Raw genomic sequence first — 21,620 nt, forward strand, 5'->3', positions numbered from 1 at the left:
GCCATTGTTCAGGGATACTGAATTCTTAGGGTTAGAGGAGTCTGGAGATAATTTTTTTTAAAGCAATTCAGGTGTTGCCAGAGGCCCCTCTGGTTTCCCTGGAGGACCATGTGCCTCATGCAGACAGTCCCCTGGGCCTCTCTGACCTCAGATTCCCTCCTACGCCTGTGAGATGAGGGCCTTTTTACTTAGTGAAAATGTTAACTTACTGATGCTTTTTTCAATAAGAACTTATTTAGGGAGGGGGAGCTCTGAAATCCAGTTAGACACCAGAATCACGTTTGAATCGAAGGCTCTAATTTACTGGCTCATAGGCTGGAGTCAAATGGCACTGGTGGCATCTACCTTTTCAGTGTTGCACAGGAAGTTTCAAAGACATGATGCTGCAACATTGTTCAATTGCTGAGTCAGCAAAAGCCCTCTTGTGTTCTGTTAAAAGGAGCCAAAGGGAAACAACCATATCAACAAAGCCCCCCTCTCCCCTCGCTCCAGGCGGTGGTCTCACTGCTGTAGGGGCAGTGGACACAGGGACAAGTGATGGGAAGGGGCTTTGAATCCCGCAGACCCGAGCTGGGATTCTCACTTACCCCCTGCTCCGAGATGACCTCTCTGCAGCAGTTTCCTCATCTCTAAAGGGGGGCAGTGATAGCAAGTATGCAGGGCACTGTGAGGATTTACATTGAATGAGCTAAAAGAGTGTTTGAAAGCTTTTGGCACATAATATTCCTTTCAATGATCATTGTCTATCAGCATTTTATTTTTTCATGGAGGGTTAAGAAGTGGCATCTGTCCCTGAAAGAGTATGGGTTTCGTATAGTCTGTAATATAAACAGGAATAAAATAATAGAAGCTGTGGAAAAACGGAGCACAGTGCCTGTGAGGACCCAGGGCAGCCTGCAGGAGGGGAGGACTCCTGCATAGCGCAGAGCTCTCGTCCTAGCAGGGCCTATCTAGACCAGACTGCTCCAGAAGGTGCTTCTAGGATCTCTAAGCTTGGAGTTGAATCGTGCTGTGCCTCAGCCCTGGTTGACCTAGCTGACCTTGACCTCTGCCTGAACACTCCCAAACCAGCCCCGTTCGTCTCCTTGGAGTCTGCACGTGGGCAGCCTGGTACCATGAGGCCAGCCCAGACAACAGCCACTGTCTTCCAGCCAGAACGCTCCACACCAGTCCAGGGCTTGTAATCCACAGCTAATATTTTTGTGAACTTTGTGGCCAGCTAAACCCATCATATGCCCAGAAACACCATGGGGAGGATGCCAGTGTTTGGGATTTGTGTCATTGGTAGGGAGAGGAGAGGGCGAAAGGAAGGCATCATCCATTGAGAACTGAGAGCTTTCTCTCCCTGGAAGTGTCACTGCTTTGTTTTCATCACTCTTCGTTGTAGTGATAACAGTCATGCCAATGTTTTACCAATAATAATAATAATAATAAAGTTTAAAAGGTAAAGATATGGAAAATAGGCTCCTTTGCGTGTTTCGGACATTTCCCTTTCTGCTCTAGCTCCCCTCTAGACCTCTCCTACCCTAAGCAGACCACCCCCTGCCCCCATCTTTTCACACCTTTGCACTTCACAGTAAGCAAAACACTCAGCCGGACCCCACCTCTTCCTTTTAACTTAAACTCGGCGCTCTCTGGCGGGCACTGCTTTCTGGTAGCCACCTCAAGGGCTGCCTCCTACTTTAGATGGAAAGAGCCATCTAAGCAGGACCTGGCCCTGTGGTCCAGGAATGAGCTTGGCAGGGCCTCAAGATCAACAGGCACAAGGAAAGGCCAGTGTGGCTCCAGGAAGTGAGCGTGGGAGAGCGGGGAAGGCGGCAGGTCAACTCGCGCAGGATTGAGAGGCAGCCTCAGCTCGGCGGCTGCAACAAAACACCGCAGCCTGGGCGCTCACGTCACCCCTTGATTCTCTGCCTGTTACTTATTCCCTGTACCGGGAAAGCTTTCCCCCCTCTTTTTGTCTCACAAACGCATTCCTGCCCATCCTTTAGGATATGTAAGTGACCCCATCTCTGGAAAGCCATCTCTAACCCCCGCCCCTCAGTCCGGGTGAGGAACCTCTTCTGAAAGCGCTCACACCACCCCGAGTCTGCCGGGATCTCAGCCCCGACACCGTTCCCTCCCTGCCTTCCTTCCCATTCACTGATTACTGCAATCCACCGAGCTCCCACAGGTGAGAGCCTCCGTCTTTTATCAGGAGGTTCTGGCTCGACAGAAAGTGTTCAGTAATTTCTTGTTGAATAGAAGTTCTTTGGAGAAACAAATTCTTGGAGTGGGGTTCAAATGTGGCAACTCCACACGTGAAAAATGGGGACTGCAAATCGCTTCTCCAAAGGGTTGTATTGATTTATACTGCCACTAGCAGGGCTCCTCTTATCGACTGAATCATGTGTTTTCAACAACGATCTGAATCGGAGCTATTTATTGTGCCAGAATATTGGTATTTCTGCTATATTCGTAGTTCATCATTTGGAGCAATGTAGTCCATCAGGACTCTCTGCAATGATATTCTGTATCTACATTGTCCAATATTGTAGCCATTAGGTGCATGTGGCTACTGACTGAGCACTGGAGATGTGACTAGTGTCATTAACAAACTGAATTTTTCGTTTCCTTTCATTTTAGTTAATTTAAATACATCAAATATCCGCATGTGGCAACTGGTTATCATATTGGACAACACAACCCTAGAGAGAAAAAAGGAATAATTGGGCAGATGTAATTGCCACATTCTGGATTCCTTTCTTCCTTTTTTAAATGCTGGTGGTATAAGCTCCCTGCTAAGGTGTGACCAGTTCACAAATGCTGTCATTGTTATTATTACTCAGCGCCACCTAATTTGGGAAACATTTTTTTATATGGTGCTCAGATCGGGGGAGTAACACCTTACATCAGGAATACAACCGAAACCTCTGAAGTCTGGAGACCTGGAGGAAACTGGGAAATGTTACTCACAGTGCTTTTTACTCAGAGGCATGCACTTAGCTGCTCCGAAGGAGGCCAGGAGCCTGACACTTACCGAGAGGCATCTGCTGGACTGGTTTTTCCAGGCCAACTGCCAAACTTGTTTTGATTAGGCAGGAAGTGAAGCAAGTTTTCAGGGAGAGAGCCCAACATCTGCATCCTATCAGACCTTTTACCTTTTACCTTCTGCTTGGGAGCCTAGGCGCAGTTTTGCATTTCGACTTAAGAGAATGAGCCGAGTGGGCTGCACTTTTTTCTCTTACAAAGTGGTTTCCTTGAACTTCAAATCCAAAGTCATATTTTTTAATCATTGTACCTGTTTTGATTCTCCAAATAATCTGCATGCCCTTAAAATAAGGAAGCTTTTATGTTGGACAATTCTTTGTACATAGAGGTCTCTAAAACGAATGAATGTACTGAATTGAATTAGGTGAATCCCACCATCAAGTATCTGTGACCTACTGGTAGCCTTTTAAAAGTTGACGATGGGGGGTGGGGGAGTCTCAATCTCTTTATTGGAGTTGTTGGAAACGTGTCAAAGAGATAACCTGGAGTATATTGACTCAAAAGTCATGCTTTATTCTTGAACAGCAACATCTTATACCCTTGGAATTGGGGTAATCAGTTGCTGCGCAGGGAAACGCGGGCACACTGAATGCCGCGTATGTGTCGCTGGCCGGGCAGGCCTCCGGCAGGACAGAAAACTTTGGAATTCCCCGGTTCTCCCTTTCGGGAGAGAGCTGCAGAGGCTCCGCCATCCCCTCCAAAAGTGTTCTTACGGGGCGCGCACGCCGGCTCCGCGTTAGCACCCGCGACCGGCAGGCCAGCCCCGCCCCCCGCCCCCGCCCCCCGCCGCAGGCACAGCTCACAACTCGCCGCGCTGCCCGGGCGCGCGCGGAGCGAGACCCGCCGGCCCGTGCGCGCCGCGGAGCGAACCATGTGGCGGCCCGGGGAGGGTGGTGGCGCGGCCTGGGGGCGGCGCGACGCCGGGGCCCCGGGGCCGCCGGCTGCCGCCGCGACCTCCCGCTCCCGGCCCGGAACGGCGCGTGGCCCCGCCCGCTGCGGGGGCCCCGGGGCGGGGCGCCCCTGAGCCCGCCCCCGGCCGCGCGGGGTGGTAGCGGCCCATTCGAGAGTTTCCCGGGCCTCGCGGCCGGCGCAGAGGCGCTAAGCTCCGGGGCGAGGGGCGGACCTACGCCGCAGCCGCGGGAGGAGGGACAAAGGGGTGCGTCCCCGCTGGCCCGCACCCAGGCGGCAGGTCCGAGGACCGACCCGCAGCGCAGAGGAGGCGGAGGAGGAGCGGGGCCCGCGCGGAACCCGCGCCCAAGATGCTGGTGCGAGGAGACCGCGGGTTTCCACCCAGGCGGGAGCTGTCAGGTTGGCACCATGTAAGTGTCCTCTCGCGCTCAGGAGTTGGGAGAAGGGTCGCGGGGAGGGAGCCTGGGCGCGCGTGGTGCGCTTCCCTCGCGTGCTGAGGGTTACCTGGGATTCTCCCACCGGAGGAGGGGCTGAGGCCGGGGTTGGGCTGGTGGCTTCCCGAGCTCCTGGATGCCCCCCCGCCCCCGTTGGGTTTCAGATTAAGCCACAGAGTGGGAGAAACTGTCTTGAACTCTGTCCTGGAACCCTGCTACCTTGGAGGCATCTCCGAGCCTGTCGTAAGCACCTGCTGTGTGTGCCTTTGTGTTTCCTTCTCTGTTTCAAACCACACTCTCTACTCGATCAAAGTCCCTGGCGTGTGTGCTTGAGACAAACTGACAGCTCTTTGGAAACCAGGATCTTCATTTCCCGCTTTAATCAGCTCCCTCTGCAACATAAGTAAAAGTTGTTTCCAGTGCGGAATGGAGACGGAGCTTGGGAAGAAACCACAGAAAGGGGGTGATGAATGCTTTCTGCTCCGGCATTATCTCACCTGTCATTAGTTCCTTTTCTTGTTTGTCTTCATTTGTCAAGTTTCCGCTTTTACACAGTAGCTTAAGTTATAAATAATCAGAGTTTTGACTACAGGGTTTTAACATTCTCCAAGTGTGGACAAACTTGAGAGTGAATGCTCCAGAGCTTAGTAATGGGATACGCCTCCCACCTCTATTTTAGCTTCAGTTCTAAGGCAGCGCCGCTTCCCTGGCAGCTGTCTGCCCTGAGTAATGGCTGTGGTTCCCCTGCAGTTCTCAGCACAGACGCTGCACAGCCTAGAAACTGCCCTGCGGTCACAGGCTCCCGTCCAGGGCGCCCTGGCAGAGAGGGAAAGAGGCCCTCTCCTTCAGGTCTGTAGGTGGCCTGTGCTGGGTGCGCTGACAGTCACTTTGGAAAGATCACTCCAGGAGGAGACGGTGAGTGGGTAACATCCACACACACACCTGGGAAGGAGATGTTTTAAGTGAGAAGTTAGTAGGAGTAATTGCATTTGTAGCAAAGTCCCCTTCAATATCTCGCCCAAGAGAATGAAATTGGATTCAGTAAATTTTTATGAACAACTTCACTTCAGGTTGGAGAATGCAGATGATAAGAGGGGACCTCCACCCGTCTTGTTGGAGAAGCCTGCAGACAATTAAGACTGATGAGTTCAGTTAGAAATACGGACCTGATGCTGTAGCTTTCCCTTTTGGGGAAGATGAGGGGTGGGTGCTTTACTAAGGCAACAGAGGCTCTTGACGCATTTCTCGAGCTTTTCCAGAGTGGCTGCCAGAGATTGATGAAGGGGAATTTTCTTCCCTGAAATACAGCCCGCAACTTTTTTCCAGGACCTGGCAGCTAATAACTTAATGGGCACCTACTGTGCTCATCACCGAGAGGGGTTTCTGGATAAGCCATACTCAAATTCTGCCTCAAAGAGTCTTTTAGACCTGAAAATTGAGGACTGGGTTTTATTAGACTGTGCAGCTCGCTCAGCTGGAATACCTGTGGCTGAGGGAGGGAGCGTGCAGTACAGATGTCCTGTACTCACTCCCGTCAGGGATTCCTGCAGGGAAGACAGAGTGGCATTTAAACAGATACCTTACATTGTTAGGCCAGCATAAAAAATGGGCCCCACCTTCTGGGGTACTGAATGAAATAATGCGGGGTGCCTGGCATGTAGTGGCTGCTAAGGAAATGGTAACTAATAATACCAACCAAAAAGAGCTGAAACTATGTAAGTACTGGTTCCTGGGGTGGTAAGCGATGTGTGATATAGATGTATAGATAGGAGGTGCCAGGTGGGTGTCCAGGGGAAAGAGAAAGAGTTGCTCACACTCTCTTGAAAGGTCTTGAATGCCAGTAAGAGAACTTTAAGGGGGAAAACAAGTCACAGAAATCCCTGTTGTGTTAATGACTTTTTTCCTACACGGAAGTTAACCAGTTTCCCAGTAAATACTCCGCCTTACCCCCTACCCAGGGAATATTACTATTTTTGAGGCATTTATATGCTTAAGACCAATGCATTTTTACATCACCCCCTGGGAATTCCATTTGCTAGGACTTCTGCCTACAGTTGTTTAACTTTTGATCTAGTTTTTCGTACATTGACAAAAGGTCGTGGGCCAACCATCTATCTTTTGCAGAAGTGCCTGGGAATGCAAGGGGGGGGGGCTGATAAAATTCCTACAGTGCCTTTTGAGTTTGCAAGGTTTTCTCCCTGAAGGTTTTCTTTTTAGGAGGCACATACATTCTTGACACTATAGTTTAAAGAGTCATGCAGATTTGGTTTGGGAGTGGCATGAAGTGTGGGTGTGCCTGGGGTGGGGTGAAGAGGTAGGAAGGGTTTAGTAATCCCTGCTGAAACTTTCAACATACTTCTACCAAGAATGTGAGCCATCAGGGAATTTTTTTTTTTTTTTGCTTTAAAACAAATCCCAGTAAGGAGTTGTGGCTCCAGATTTACTTGTCTAGGTTGAGAGCTGACAGGAATTCCTATAAAATGCCTCATTGATTCATTAGACCCTAAGCATTCGTCAGGGGGCCAAAAGTTGCTAACCAGAATGGCCTTGTGTTGAGAGGCATTTTCCCTGGAAAATTGGGTGGGTGGGGCAGAATTAGGATCTCACGTGTTTTACTGAGCGAGTTTCTTGGTCCTAAATTCAAGGGTATGTAAGGGTCAGAAACAAAGACTCGGGTCAGATTTAATACCTATTTGTGCCTTAAAAACTTCAATTTTATGTGAACTTTCTTAAGGTTAAAAAAGAAATCATTCCTAAAGCTATTTAGGACCTAATTCACCCCCACAAAAATTTTTCTGATGACCCTTGTTAGTAGACGCCTGTGTAGCTAGCAAATTTATGAGGGCCTGAGGTAATATTCCCATTAAGCATTTTTTAAGGGCCATGTAATAACAATGGAAAAAAGTTATCAGCTACTTAGTCCCAACATCCAGTATTGATGATAGCTCAGCCCAGTTTGAAGGTTACCTAGGAAAGTGGTGATGAAGCTTGTATGCCGCCCACATTATCGCAGAAGAGGTGGAGTTCTGAGTTGGAAAGCGCATGCTCCCGCTTTCTGAACTTGATTAGGAAATGGACTTCTCAGAATAGAACTTGATGACTGGCTGCTAAACTTGGTGATTGGCTGCTAGAGCTCCAGCAGGCCTGCAGTGACCTTCCAATGAAGGTACCGGTTTCAAAACAGGTAGTGCCTGCATCATCCAGTGGGCCATTGCACCCAAAGCTTTGTCAGCCTCGATAACCTGTGAGCTCAGGAGAGAGACTACGGGCTGGCATATTGAAAAGATAACTAAGAGTTTGATTAAGCATCTTCTCTGCTTCTTTTGCAGCCCCCCAAACAGTGTTTTCCAAAATGCTATACAGGCAGACTTACAGGTGGTGCAGAGAGGGACATACCCTGTTTTTCAATGACTGTCCATGAATATTGTACTTCAAGAATTAAAAAATATAAAGCCAGCCACCTCACTCATTTATTTCATGAATACGTTACTCAGAATGAGGCAAAAGTAAGTATTAGGCAAAACAGTTCAGTTTAAGAAAAATAGTAAATGACCATGATGAGTGGTAGGAGAATAAGTCAGAAATTGTGAAGATGGTCATTAAATCCCAGACTGGGGAAATACGGCGTAAGATACGAGTGTGACGTTTCTGGAGAGCTGGGTATCCTTGGCATCACCTTCAGGAAAGCTGGGCCCAGAATGGCCTAGAAAAGCCAGGCACGTTGAATTTCACGGACTTTATGTCCTAGCGTGTGCATCTTGCTCTTGTCCACTGAGCTCTTACTGTTATTGCAGACTCGTGAAGCTGTGTAATGTCTTGCCTAATTCTCATTCCTTTCTCTGCTTCCTACAAGCCACCGTGCAGTGTTTAAGGTTTGCTGGTGTGACACTGGCAGGACAGAATAAAAAGGCAGCACTGAAGGTCATCACTCTGTTATCAAGTGCATCTCGCTTGCCTTCCATCAGTGCTCAAGAAGGGAGAGAGCTGAACAGTGCAGCTTCCGTTGGTCTGTGAAGTGGGCTCTACCAAGGATTGTCATAGGAATTAGAAGTCTTGAGATAGGACTGAAGGAGCCCTGCCTTGACCTAGAAAAATGAGTGATGTGAAGTTCACCTGGATAAACAAAACCAGAATAGAAAATAGTTTCTTTCAGTCACCAAGATTGATGCTTGTGTTTGTTCATGCACACCGTTTTTGAGAAATTCGAAGCCTTCCGTTAGCAGCTTGTACTTTAGTCATTTCAAATCAGTACAGATATTTGTTTAGTGCCTCTGCTGGGTAAAGTTAAATCAGGTCCTTAACCTTAAAAACATAATGAAACTTTTCATCACTCACACACCATTGTAAGTTGCAGACCGTAGCAAGATATATTTTGGTACTAATGTTTATTTCAACTTTCAGACTAATATTTAGCCTAATTATAATATTCATGGATTGTAATGTCTATTTATGTTTCTTTTTCTCCCAACACTGTATGTGTGTGGAGGTGGGCGTGGGGGTTGCAGGAAGGCTACCGGGGGAGAAAGCATACTCCTGGTAGATCCTCATGAATAAAATTCGTGTTTGTGTTTTAGGAAGCTCAATAGACCAAAACATTTCAAATTATACCATTAATCATGGCAGAGATTTTATGTCATGTCCTTGAATACAAATGTCCACTAAACTCTACCTATATACATATGTAAACATGGATTTAGAATTATTTAATATGGTAATTAGTATTTCTATTGTGGACTTGAATCATCCATACGAAAAAGAAAAAATGGCATCATCTTTCGAAACGTTAATTATAGTGTGCCTCCTCTGCTGGATACCCTAGGTAAGCAAGGGACTAAATATATACTGTAGCTATATATTTATAGACTGTGACAATATTGTTAGTCGGGGTGTTTGGAGGAAATGTATATAATACACTGTGGGAGAGAATTATTGGGATAGTTGTTGGTAGGCAACAGTTATTAAGCTGTAATGAGGAGGTAATGAGTAAAAGCCAGTTGTATGTTTACTCTTTGGTAGAGGTGAGAAAACACAGCTGGTGCTTTAGATTTTGTCACTTGAGTGGAAGGTGAGCAGGGGAAAGAATGCTTTCTGGTCATCAGTAGGAATTAATGAACTCTTCCGGGACATGTAGCTTCTAGGATAAAGTAAAGTTCTGAATGTAGCTGTATGTTCTCATTCATTGAAAGCCATTTGTTTTCACAGTCTGGAAGGAAGTGTTCCCTGGTCTAGGTTGTGGGGTGTCTTTCATGCCTTATATAGCAGTGCTCCCCCGCCTCCCCGGGGTGGACAGAGCAGGGGAATGCTTGCTGGAAGAAACCAGCAGTCCATTTCCCATCCTGGGGAGACTGTCACCAAATATAGCTGGCAAAGTAGAATGAACTTATTTGAGGGAATTAATTCAGCAAAACAAACCATTTCTGATTTTGAAAAGAACGGTCCTTTTCCTGGTGAGCTCATTTTCTGAAATCCTTTCCTCCCTGCCCTTCTCCCCTCAGGATGAATCAACTGCCTTCTTGAGAGCCTGCGATTGGTTAGTGTGCACATGCTGGTGTTTATTAGAGCCCTTATCACGTCCTCCTGGGCCGCTCACTTCCAGTCACTTCCTGTCAGCTGGGAACCCCTCCCTGGTCTGAGTCATCTTGGTAACCCCAGAAGACAGGGCACCAGGCGCATTACTAAGTAGCACATCGTGAACCGACTTGATCTGGGGGAGGGCTTGCTGCATAAACTAGGAAGAACTGAAGATGCATTGAGAAGGTAGAAGCGTGGATTTCTGTAATGCGTAGATGATAGTTTCAAGGGGGAAAAGTGTGGAATTACATACAGACCATTTCTGTAGTGGCATACCAGCCCCGCCACTAATTAGCTGGGTGCCTTTAGCCAACCCGTGCAATTCTGTTTCTCGGTCTCTTCGTAGGGAAGCGATTTGTTACAGTTGGTGGTCTCTGAAGTCTTTTTGCAGCGCTTAACTTTCTGAGGGTTTTGAGTGTTTGGGTGTAGAGCATAGAGAACATTCTAAATAATTTCTATGGATTCTTGTCATCAAGTACTTCCATGCCCCTTAAACAACTTTTCGGTTTCTTTTTTTTTTTCTTTTAAAAAGAGATCCAGTGGATTCTCTCCGAAGGGCATTTGTCTCAGAGACAAACTGGGAACCCGAGTGGCTGTAGTTGTTTAGCTCATGAAGTGATGGGAAGATCTATTATTCAGTTGCAGCCTAAATAATGTACCAGCACAGTGCGTGCTGGATTCTGTTCCTTACTCTGCAGCCCAGGCCAGCAACCAGAACCATCTTGCTGAGCTTCAAGAGAATCCTTTTCTCCTTTCTCTTCCCCTCCACCCTTCCCAGTAAAAGCTGCATACTGGGAGACTCCAGCACCCCCTTCTCCCCTGTGGACTTCTCCCCCAGGGACCACGTGGCTGTGGCATGAATGTGGGGGTACGGCAGGCCGGCAGCGGGGAGCCCTTTCCGATGCGTTCTTCACAGATGCCCTGAAGATGAGCCTACAGTTTGGTTCCTCTAGCAAGACCTCCCTGTTCACTACTGTAAAATCCCTCCCTGTCACCCGAATTTCAGCATCGCTTCAGGCCCATCTGAGCTTTCCAGCCTGACTTCAGGCAGAGCACTTCGCCTACCTTGGGCTGGTCTGTTTAGTGTCTGGGTGAGTTTTAAGAGGGGAGAGAGATTCGTGGCATCTCAGACACCCATTGAAATTTTCCAGAAATGGAACTGGAAACATTTGTGCTTTTCCTCCTGGTGTTATTGTTAGAGTCTAAAAACAGGCAAGTGGCGACACATTGAAATGAAGAGGCTCTGGGTTCATCTTGATTATCAGTGGCCTTCTTTGTGGCAGAACCTAAATTTGAATTTTAATCAGAGGTCTGGGGGAAATATTTAGTCGTACTGATACTGCGTAAGCACACAGTTCGCAGATGCCTTTACTCCAGAGGCAGGAAGAGCCAGGAAAGCTTGACTCAGTTTACCGAAGAACTGCGGTTAAAAAAATTGGTCTGAAACTGAGAAAAATTTTCCCATAAAAACAGTGGTATCCAGAGTCTGTCCTCCTAAGCCTGCTTAGTCATCCTGAAGCTTTTTCTGTATTATTATTTTTATGGTGTTTTGTTGAAGTATAATTTTCATACAGTAAAATGCACAGTTCTCAAGTGGAGAGCTTGGTGTGTTTTTTTTTTTATTGTGATAAAATACATGTCACATAAAATCAACCACATTATAGTCTACAGTTCAGTGGCATTTAATACATTTATAATGTTGTGCAGCCACTACCACCACTATCTAGTTCTAGAGCTGGACGAGCTTATACATGAATGCATTCCACCTGTGTGGTTACCACCTAGGTCAAAAAATAGAACTTTCTATCACTCTAGAAGGCTCTCTCTTGCCACTTTTCCGACTGTTACCACCCTGCCTGCAAGGGAGCCTCTCTCTGACCTTTCACTGGGCAATAGTTGTGCTGAACCTTGACAGGATCCGTGTGAGTGAAATCAAGATTTTGTGTGTGGCTTCTTTTGCTCAACGTGACCTTTGTGAGATTCATTGTGTTGTTACGTGGTTCCATAGTTTTTTATTGCTGAGTAGTATTCCACTGATAGGAATTTATCATAGTTTGTTTAGCCATTCTTTTATTGATAGATAATTGGGTTTTCGTCAGTTTTTTCCTGTTATGAATAAAGCTGCTTATGCACGTCACGCACATCTTGTTTTGTGGACTTACGTATTTCTCCTGTGTGAATGCCTAGAAGTAGAATTGCTGGGTCGTGGCTTGGGGATATGTTTAACCTTCATCCTGTAACTTTTTTTTTTTTTTATGTTTTTATTGATTGTAGAGAGAGAGGAAGGGAGAGGGAGAGAGAGAAACATTGATGCGAGAGAGAAACATTGATCTGCTGCCTCCCGCAAGTATCCCGACCGGGGACTGAACCCCCAATCTGGGCATGTGCCCTGACCAGGAATCAGGCAGCGAGGGACCACGCTCAACCAACTGAGCCACACGGGCCAGGGCTCATCCTGTAACTTGGAAGTCAGAAAGGCCTGGGTTTGAATTCTTTTGTCTTACCAATTACTTCCTTGGCCTTAGGAAATTTACTTTTCTCCTGTTTAGCTGTAAAATGGGCATTCCATACCCTATTAGTCAGGGTTCAGGAAGAAAACATAACTTTCTAGCAATTTCAAGGAGAAAGAGATTTAATAGAGAGAATTTGGTGCCTACAGAAGATTGCAAATGCTGAAGGGATGGAAAGCCAGGAACCCACCACTAGCTTTCAGATTTGTCCCATAGGAAGTTAGAGAGCTGCTGCCACCCAGAGTCAGGACCTTCGAAATACCTTTCTATCTTCTCAGCCTTTGCAATCCAAGGCGGCTGATACCGCAGGGAGCTTGGAGATAGCTGCAGAGTTCTCAGACACCTCCTGGGTTGCAGTGGCCACCAGAATGGCGGTGGTTATAATTTATCAGTATCACCATTATCACAAAACCCCCAGAGGACCACGATGGCTCTGCTTTCTATAAGGCATGTTCAGAATCAGTCCTTTGACTTCACTGTGGTCTGCTGGAGTGTGGACGCCACCGTAGGACCTACCTGTCACATGAGGCGCCGTTTCTGTTTCTTCACCTACTACGCTGTGTTTCTAGAGACTTTTCTGTATGTGTATGCTTGGGAAATTATAACTTGCGAGCCTACAGATGAATGCAGAAACTGAAAGGTGACTCAGTTCTAAGACTTGCTGCTTTGATGTATAACTTTATGAAATAGAACGAGTGTTTTCTTTTTGAAGTCATTCTGATTTGTTAGTTTTTAATAAAGTAAATAAAAGGCCATATATAAATGTAGTTTATAGATGGGCTAAAGAGGATATTCCTCCCCCCCCCCCCCCCCCCCCGTCTTTATCTTTTGACAAGTGAAATGGAAAGAGATTGGATTTTTTATCCTATTTTGTGCTTCAGCTCTCAGGCTGACAGCATGCTCTAGCCTACGAAAACACTGGGCGAGAGTGGCTGTCGTGTTTCTAGCTTATGTTATAAAACATTAGCCGTAATGTATTGCTCTTGAGACATTTAAAAATCTTGAATCAATTTTGGCAAAATCCTCCCTATGACGATGGCACACGTGGGAAGAACCGAGTTTTTTTTACTTTAGAACATCTCTGAATCTGTTCTCATTCAAACAATTTTTCCCATAACTGACCGATTTTACTTTTTTAGGAACCTTACTGTTACTACTTTGAGGAGGTGGTTAGCTAGAAACAGACTGGCCAAGTGATTTATTGATTAATGTGTTATTTTAGGCTTATATCTATAGTGTTATTTCTGAAGGCTCCTTGCAGAGGAATTTAAAGTGATAAGGAAAGGAAATATTCTAAGGTTCAAGATAGGCATGATCAGTATCTTCGTTTTAGCCTCGGGTTTAGCAGCTAGAGCGAGCTGGCTCTTTTGCAAAGCTTTCTTAAATTTGAATGTGCTAGAAATATATTGACAGAATCCCGTTTTATCTCTTTTTCGCCGGACTTACCCAGTCGGCCAGGGCTAACAATGGATGTCCAAACAGTTTACAGTGGCTAATACAATGGACAAAGGGCTTCACTGTTTGGAGAGTGGAAAATAGAGCTGAAGGGGAGCTTCTTAAGGGCATTGACCTAATTCACTCCTTCGACAAAAATGATTGGTTTTAGACATATACGTCTGGTCTGTCAGTGTTTCAGCTGGTAGTGTTAGAGCCTGAAGAAGGGACATGTAGTGCTGCTTTTTGTGTTTTTGTGAAGTACTGCCTTTATTTCTATTTGATAATATCCTTTAATTTTTTTTTAAAAAAGCGTAGGTCAAATTCTGGCACAAACTGAAATTCCACATAAGTTAGGGAATGAAGAAAGCAGAAATGGCACCATCACCCTCCTGAGTCCCGGAAACCTCTGCACCTTCGGGAAGTGGTTAGTCACCCACATTCCAAAGATAAAACCCTCCTTAGACCTTTCCTCTAAGAAATCGGGGGAACTAGAACTGGGTTAAAAATAAGAATTGGTTCAGACATTGCTGAATTTCTAAGTATTGTGCTTGTGATTCGCTTTGTCTGGAAGACACATTGGCGATGCTTTTGCTATTTATTACACAAATATTTGCAGCCAGTATGCGCTGCCTCGGAGACTATCTGGGGCCTATTAATAGAAGAGGAGCCGAGGAGAGTGCACATGTCACCGAGGTGAGAAGAGCTCATTGGGCTTAGTAGTAAGCTCCAACCAACAAGTGCATTGTTCTGAGTCGCCGAGTGTGATTGGATGTTTAAATATAAATGTTGACCTGATTGGATTCTATCCCAGCAATGAACTGTCCTGAAAAAACAGCAGTAGCGTATCATTCCAGTCACCAGACTTGTTCTTTCAACTTTATATTTGGGATGATGATTTATTATGCACTGAAGTGTCATAAAAACTGGGGCGCTCTCTTGTCTCTTGGTCTCTCTCGTTTGTTCCAGCGTGGGTGGACTAGCTCTGTGTCTTCTGCTACATGGATGGTCCATTATCTCCATGGAAAGCAACATAAGCTTTTTAAAAATCTTTTTAATTTAAAAAATTTTAAAAATTGATTTCAGAGAGAGGAAGGGAGAGGGAGAGAGAGAGAGAGAGAGAAACATCAATGATGAGAGAGTCATTGATTGGCTGCCTCCTACACGCCCCCCACCGGGGATCAAGCCTGCAACCTGGGCATGTGCGCTGACCAGGAATCGAACCTCTGTTTCCTGGTTCATGGGTTCACGCTCAACGACTGAGCGATGCTGGCCCAGCAATATCAGCTTTTTGATTACAGTGAATTCAATCAAAACGAATGCTTGGAAACTGTGAACTCCCCAAAAATGTCCTCGATTAGGCGTGAACTTCAGTGTGTGTGTCTGTCCTTTCGGAAGAGCGGCGTGTTTTCAGTGAGGCCTGGATTCTCCCCGGTGTGGGAGGGGGCTCCGTTTCACGTGAAGAGCTTGGTTGCGAGTTCCTGAGGACAGCTCAGGCTCTTTGCATTCTTAGGCATGGAACAGTTGCTCAGTAAAGAAGGAAGAGAAAGGAGGTGGACCCCAAAGGACTGAAATGTGGGCAGCAGGGGTGTGTATTCTCTCCCCTTTCTTCCTAGGTTCCCTGCCTCCCAAGAAAGCACTTTGCAGGCACCTTGGAGACTATGGAACCTGAAAACTTTGTATTATTGGACTGACACATCTAAAATATGCATTTGTGGCGCTTGTAAAACAGCTCCTGGCTGTGTCCTTGTTTTCTATAAATATTATGGGTGTGTCAGTGGCAGGCTCTCTCCAGCTGAATCCTGATGTTTGTGTAAAACACCTGCTCATGAGGGAGCTCAAGACATAGGCAGATGCAGTTGGTTTTGCTCTGTGCCCTAAGATTTCACTTTTCTCTAGTGAGGTGAAGGAAGTGAGCCACGCAGCTAATGTCCTGTTCGACCCTTGGTACAGATCTCACTAAATTCTCCCAATCAAAACTGGATTTTATAGGGGAAGAAACTGAGGCTCAGAAATGTTAAGCAACTTGCCCAAGGTCACACAGCGTGTGTGACAGGGAGGGGATTTGAGCCAAGGTCTGTTTGACTCATTTGAAACCTGCAGGTTCTTCCAACTGTACCAGCCTCTGCTTTTCAGAATCAGATCGTCAAAGAAATAGGGGGAGAAGAAAGAGACAGCATCCCTCTGTTGATCGTTAGGAGTTTAAAAAATATTATTGAAAGTGTCAAGGACCATCTCCCCTCCTCCGCCCCGCCCAGAAATCACGAGTGACAATAATGTATCAATGTTGTTAAGGGGTGTTTTCCTCCTTCAGTGACCTTTGTGTGTCCACTACTTTATGAGGCCCCAAAGACTCTTAAGATGAGTAAGGCACAGCCTTAGGGGGAAGTAGATTACATAGACAACTAGCTAAAGTCACAATTTTATTATGGAAGTATTAAGAATATGTCTTGTCAAGTGAAAGTCTAATTTCTTCAAGTCCACAGTCACTAGTTAGAAATTGACTGTATTATTCCACCAACCCTCCCCCCAAAAAACAAAGCACGTGGGTTGGGGAATTAGAAAGAGCGTCTTAGATGTGCTGTGTTTGGGAACTTGTCTGTTAAACGTCGGAATTCCATCACAAGTTTCCTGAGGGTCGAAGTACATCTTTTAAAATATCAAATACCTTCAAGAGATTTAGGCTATCAGACACTCACACTTTAGTGTAACGTAGAGCAGTCAGATTCTTCTGTTATGTATCTGACACCACATGCATTGACAGAGTGAGAATTTTGACTGGGGATAAAAATAAAGGGGTCATTTTGGAGCCAGAACATTTTGGTGATGGAGCAGGCCATTATGGGATGCCAGGTGTTTGCCTTTGGATGGATGGGATAGGAGGACAATGAAAACCAGAGCAAGTAGCCCAAGGAGTAGAAAGAGCTAGGAAATCTCTAGACTTTCTTTCCTATTCCTCCCTAGAATCCTATTGTGAGTGCTTCGTCTCTTCCTCGCCGCCTCACCGCATGGCTTTCTTCCCCCGGGACCCAGAATCGATGAGTTAGATGCGCCTCCATGGGCAGTCCAGTAAGGCTGACCCTCTATGAAATGTTGATTCTCGGTTGTATGCTCAGCCATGACAAATGCAGGATATATAATTTTGATCAGATTCTGACTCAGACTTCATGGTGGGTAGTGGAAAAGTTTTTTCTAAAGCAGTGTTTGCCTTGGGTCGTGGGCGCCACATCCTCACGGTCTTTCTGTAAGGTATCCAGACAGCATCCCCGCTTGACATCAGGAGCCAAGGGTTTCACTTCTCTCTGTCCACACTTCTTTGCACAGAGTCTTGCCCAATACATGTGTTGATAATATTCACACATGTAGTTAATTTTCTACTTTGAGGAAAATCTGAAGCAAGATTTTGATCTCAGGCCAGCTTCCCCCTCAGAATGTTATTGGAAATCGTGAACAAGTTCAGATTTTAGATTAGGTAAAGTATAACCAGGGAAGTTCCATTGCTACCAAAACCAAGTGTAGTTCACTTTGAATTGATCTAACTTTTGGATTATGTACCCACCGAGAACTTACATGTTATTAATTTAAAAAGAAAAAGAAATAAACAGGCAAACAAAATAGGATTATCCCCCAATAGTGACTGGATGCTAAGGCCAGTCCTAGGGCTTGTTGAAGATAGAAATGAAAACCGAGGAAGGAAAGCAAAAATTAAAAAGTGTGTGCATCTCCCTTGGTACCTGTGTGAGCACCTTGCAGGCAAAGACTGTGTCTTGGTGAACAGACACCTGGGCAGTCAGTCATCTGTCATTAAATTTTGCGTAAATTGAAACTAGGGACTGGCAAACTATAGCCAGCTGCCTGTTTGGTTCGTTTATTAGTTTGTTTGCTTGTTTGTTTTTCTGCCCACTAGCTAAGAATTGTTCTTATGTTTTAAAATGGTTACATCTTAAATGGTTACACAAGTATCTATATAATGCTAAGACATATCAACCACGTGGCTCTTTAAGAAAATGTTTGCGGCCCCTGGTTCAGAGCTCCCAGAGTTTCTCGCATGTTCTTTTGCCTTCTTGGAGCGGTTATGTTGGGATGCGGACCTGTGAAAGATCCTGGCTTCACGAGGATGCTCTTGTCCGAGGTCCCTCTTGGCTGTGGGCAAGCGAAAGAGAGGAGGGGGTGGGTGTGAGTGCCCAAGGGCTGGTTTGTTTCTGGCTTCAGTTGCGGCAGGTGACTGGTAACGGGCCGGTTGGGAAGTGCTGAGTGTAGCCTTCTTCCAGGTGAAGCAGCAACATCAATACGAGAAAACGTGGAGGAAGTATATGTCAAAGTGCATTTTGTTTTTTGGATGGAGAAAGGGCATAAACTGAAGTGCCTCTCGAATGTAAAGCATTTCTGTCTAGGTTTTGGATGCCCTTATTTCTCGGGATTCCACCTTGGGGAGGGATGCTGTTTGTTGTGTTTTGCGTTGTTAACTATTTTAATTCCAAACCATTCATTGTTTCCTGTCAGAGAAAACTTCAAAGTTATAAACTGCCATCATGGGTTCAAAGTCCCGAAGGAATGTAGCTCAGAAGAACTAATGATGTTCCTCCAGCTCCAGGGATTTGGAAAGGCTTTGGGTTAATAGACGTTCTCGGTGACTGGTACCCTAGCTTAGCGCACATTAATTGTCATTGTCCTCTCTACTATCCCAAGCCTTTCTGCATCCTGAAAACCAGCATCCTGGAGGGTGGGGACTGTGTTCTATGTCCATAGGCCTTTGCTTTCCAAGCCTGGTACACAGTAGATAATTAAATATTGAATGACTGGATGCAATCCATTTTTAAGATCTTTTATTGAACTTAATGCCGCATTGCCCTTTTTTAGAGCTCATTTAATAAACCAGCTCATTTTTTATAAACCAGCTCATTTTATACAGGAAATACCTTTTATAAAACTTTTTTAAAACCAGCTCATTTAATATAGGAAATACCTCTCATTTGTGTGGTACTTTACTGTTTATAGAAACTTCCGCATAAAATTCTTGCTCCATTCTTTGAGATGCATATTAACACCCGAGATGCTCAGGGAACTTAGGGGTCATATAGCTGGTTAGTGACAAACCTGGGACTCAAACCACTGACTACTAGAACCGTTGGAGAAAGCTTAGTGTGCTGTGATATTGTCTACCCCCCACCCCCCTCCCCTCACTCCGCAACCCACAAGGGAAGCAAAAGCCTGACCTGAGTCTTCTTGGCAAATGCAGTAGAAATCCTTACCTGAATTTTCTTTCAAATGACAGGTTTTGGTTGTTGCTATGGCTCCTCCTTGGGTGGACACTTTAAAAAAAAATTAATGTTTTTATTGATTTCAGAGAGAGGAAGGGAGACGGAGAGAGAGATAGAAACATCAGTGATGAGAGAGAATCATTGATTGGCTGCCTCCTGCACGCCCCCTACTGGGGATCTAGCCTGCAACCTGGGTGTGTGCCCTGACTGGGAATCGAACCTTGACCTCCAGATTCATGGGTTGATGCTCCACTGGCCGGGCTGGATGGATACTCTTGATAGTGCAGTTTGTTCCCTTTGTCCTTTGACTTATTGTGGTGTATGCGTCCATTTCTCAGAACGCCTAGCAATCATTCCTGTTCCATGCCCTAACGCGGGTTACCTGGCCACCCTTAGCTAATGTACTGCAAAGGTGTCTCTGGAACCTGACTTAGAAATGATAGTTCTTTAGCCTTTCCTCACAATAAAAGGGGATCTTGACTGGTGCTCAAACCCTCGGCTGCCCGCCTGCCTCAGCTGCCCTGGGAAGGCCATCACAGCCTGTGGAACCCAGCGCCAGGTCTCCCTTTCTTCATCCCAGCTCCTGTGTCCTGCTGGGGCTGCCCACTTAGGCTTACGTTTCTTCTCTGCTTCCTAGTAAAATGCAGAATTTGGACTCAGGTAAGAATACAAATCCACTTGTCCTTCCTCAGACATTGTCGATGAGGCTGAGACCTTCCTGAGACCCAGGCTTCCCCCGTCTGTGCCCAGCTCCGTGGGCAGCATTCCCTCCATCCACAGAGTCACTAAGAGTTTGGAAAGCCTTCCCTGATCACTTCCCCCTGTTCCACACCTTTCTGTGTTTTCCCTTCATGATTATTTTTCCTACAGTTGCTGGCTGGCTCCCTGATCCACGCCTGGCCCTCAGCATGTGAAAGCAGGGCCACGCTTATTAATTCTCACTGTTTAATCTCCAGCGCTCGGTACAAAGCCAGGCATGGAAGGGGTGCTTGGTACATGTTTATCGAGTGAACTGATGGGTGGATTCCACTTTCTGGGTGAAACTTTAACTCCTGTAACTCTTTTACCTGGAAAATTGTGCTCTTCCATACCTATAGTGAGGTCCAGCGATCAACAGTTCCAAAGTGCTGTCTTTTACTTTCTAGATGATTTAAATTCCTTTGAATATCCCATAGTGCCCAGAACAGGGTCAGAAACACTGTAGGGTGTTGATTGGTTGTAAAATGCTTTTGTGTTTTCATTTAATGTTAATGAACGACAACTGAAAGTATAAGTTTTCCCTTTTAGTCATCACGCCCCCTTTCGGTATTTGCAGATTCACTTGGCCTCTTATAAAAGCTATAATGGCGGGATTTTGTTGTGATAAAGTCCGTTTCTAATTTCCTCTAAGTGACGTTTGAAACTTGAAGGGAAACAGCAGTCTCTCCCTTTTTATTTCTGCATTATTGCACCACCTAGTGGATCACGCCTGTTTACTGTGCAATGGTCTTTGCCGATTTCCTGATAATTACAAATGCAACAAAAAGGAAATGCTGGGTACCTTTTTATGCTTTAAGATTGCATGCACTTTCTGCCCAGCAGTTTCTGTTACTAGGAAGAAATGGATTTTCTGAGATGAGCTCAACATTGTTTAATTTAGAATTTAAAAAAGAAGTTGCCCCATGTCTGAAATTTCCCATGTTACCAACAAAGGAAAACAATGAGGAGTTGAGAGAAGGGTGTGTCCTACACATTGTTTTATGGCCCGTTAGTTTAACTCAGTTTATATAATAATGGTAAACAAGATACTAGATCTAAGAATGAGGTGTGCGCCCCCCCCCCCCCCCCCCCCAATTTGGAAACAAGGCTGTTTCAAACATCTGAACTTTTTTTCCTTTAAATTTTGTCAGGAGAAAAAAAAATTAGAAGCCTGTTTTCATGTAACTTGCTTCAGTTTCATCTACTCTGTTTTATTAAGTCCAAGTCATTAGTTAGGCTTGTTGATTTGCATTTTTATTATTTTTAATAGCTTGGCTTGGGCTCCCACAGGTCATCTGGGTGGGAGATGGATGCAGGAAGTTCTCGCCTTTCCCCTTCCTGTCTCTGGTCTTTACTGCCCCCCCTTTTAATGGGGTGTGTTCTAGTACCACTGAGAGTTCTTTGTTTTTCTCCCTTAATTTCCTTGAGATGTAGTGGACACTCATTGTGCTAAATGCACCATGCAAGAACACATTAAATGATCAAGTTTATGATATTTTAAATATGTAACAAATACTTACGCAGTTGAAGCCATAGATTGTGAACTCTTTAATCTTATCCATAGGTTAATGGTTTAATATAGAATTTGTGTGTCTCGTACTGAGAGCCGGTTAAATTAGTGTTTTCAAAGTGTCATCTGCTCAGTTTCATCAACATGCTACACAAAGAATTCACAACCTTAACCACCACCACCCTCACAATCTTTTCTTTTTATTGCCAGAAAAATTAAAAAA

The 21,620-nt window shown here is 45.4% G+C and overlaps 1 protein-coding gene across 3 annotated transcripts in view; it reads left to right on the top strand.

Moving 5' to 3' along the window:
* The window catches only part of TJP2 (tight junction protein 2), an 87,384-nt gene that overhangs the window by 14,726 nt on the left and 51,038 nt on the right, over window positions 1-21,620 (top strand). The window contains exon 1 of one of the 3 annotated variants that reach the window (XM_016214267.2): window positions 4,215-4,349. The exons of the other annotated variants lie outside the window; for them this stretch is intronic. Within the exon in view, the coding sequence (XP_016069753.1) occupies window positions 4,290-4,349 (60 nt within the window). The 5' untranslated portion in view covers window positions 4,215-4,289. Of the gene's footprint in view, window positions 1-4,214; window positions 4,350-21,620 lie in introns of those variants that run through there. 3 annotated transcript variants of the gene reach the window in all.

The sequence above is a fragment of the Miniopterus natalensis genome, chromosome 12 (assembly GCF_054644295.1).
Source record: "Miniopterus natalensis isolate mMinNat1 chromosome 12, mMinNat1.hap1, whole genome shotgun sequence".
Lineage (NCBI taxonomy): Eukaryota > Metazoa > Chordata > Mammalia > Chiroptera > Miniopteridae > Miniopterus > Miniopterus natalensis.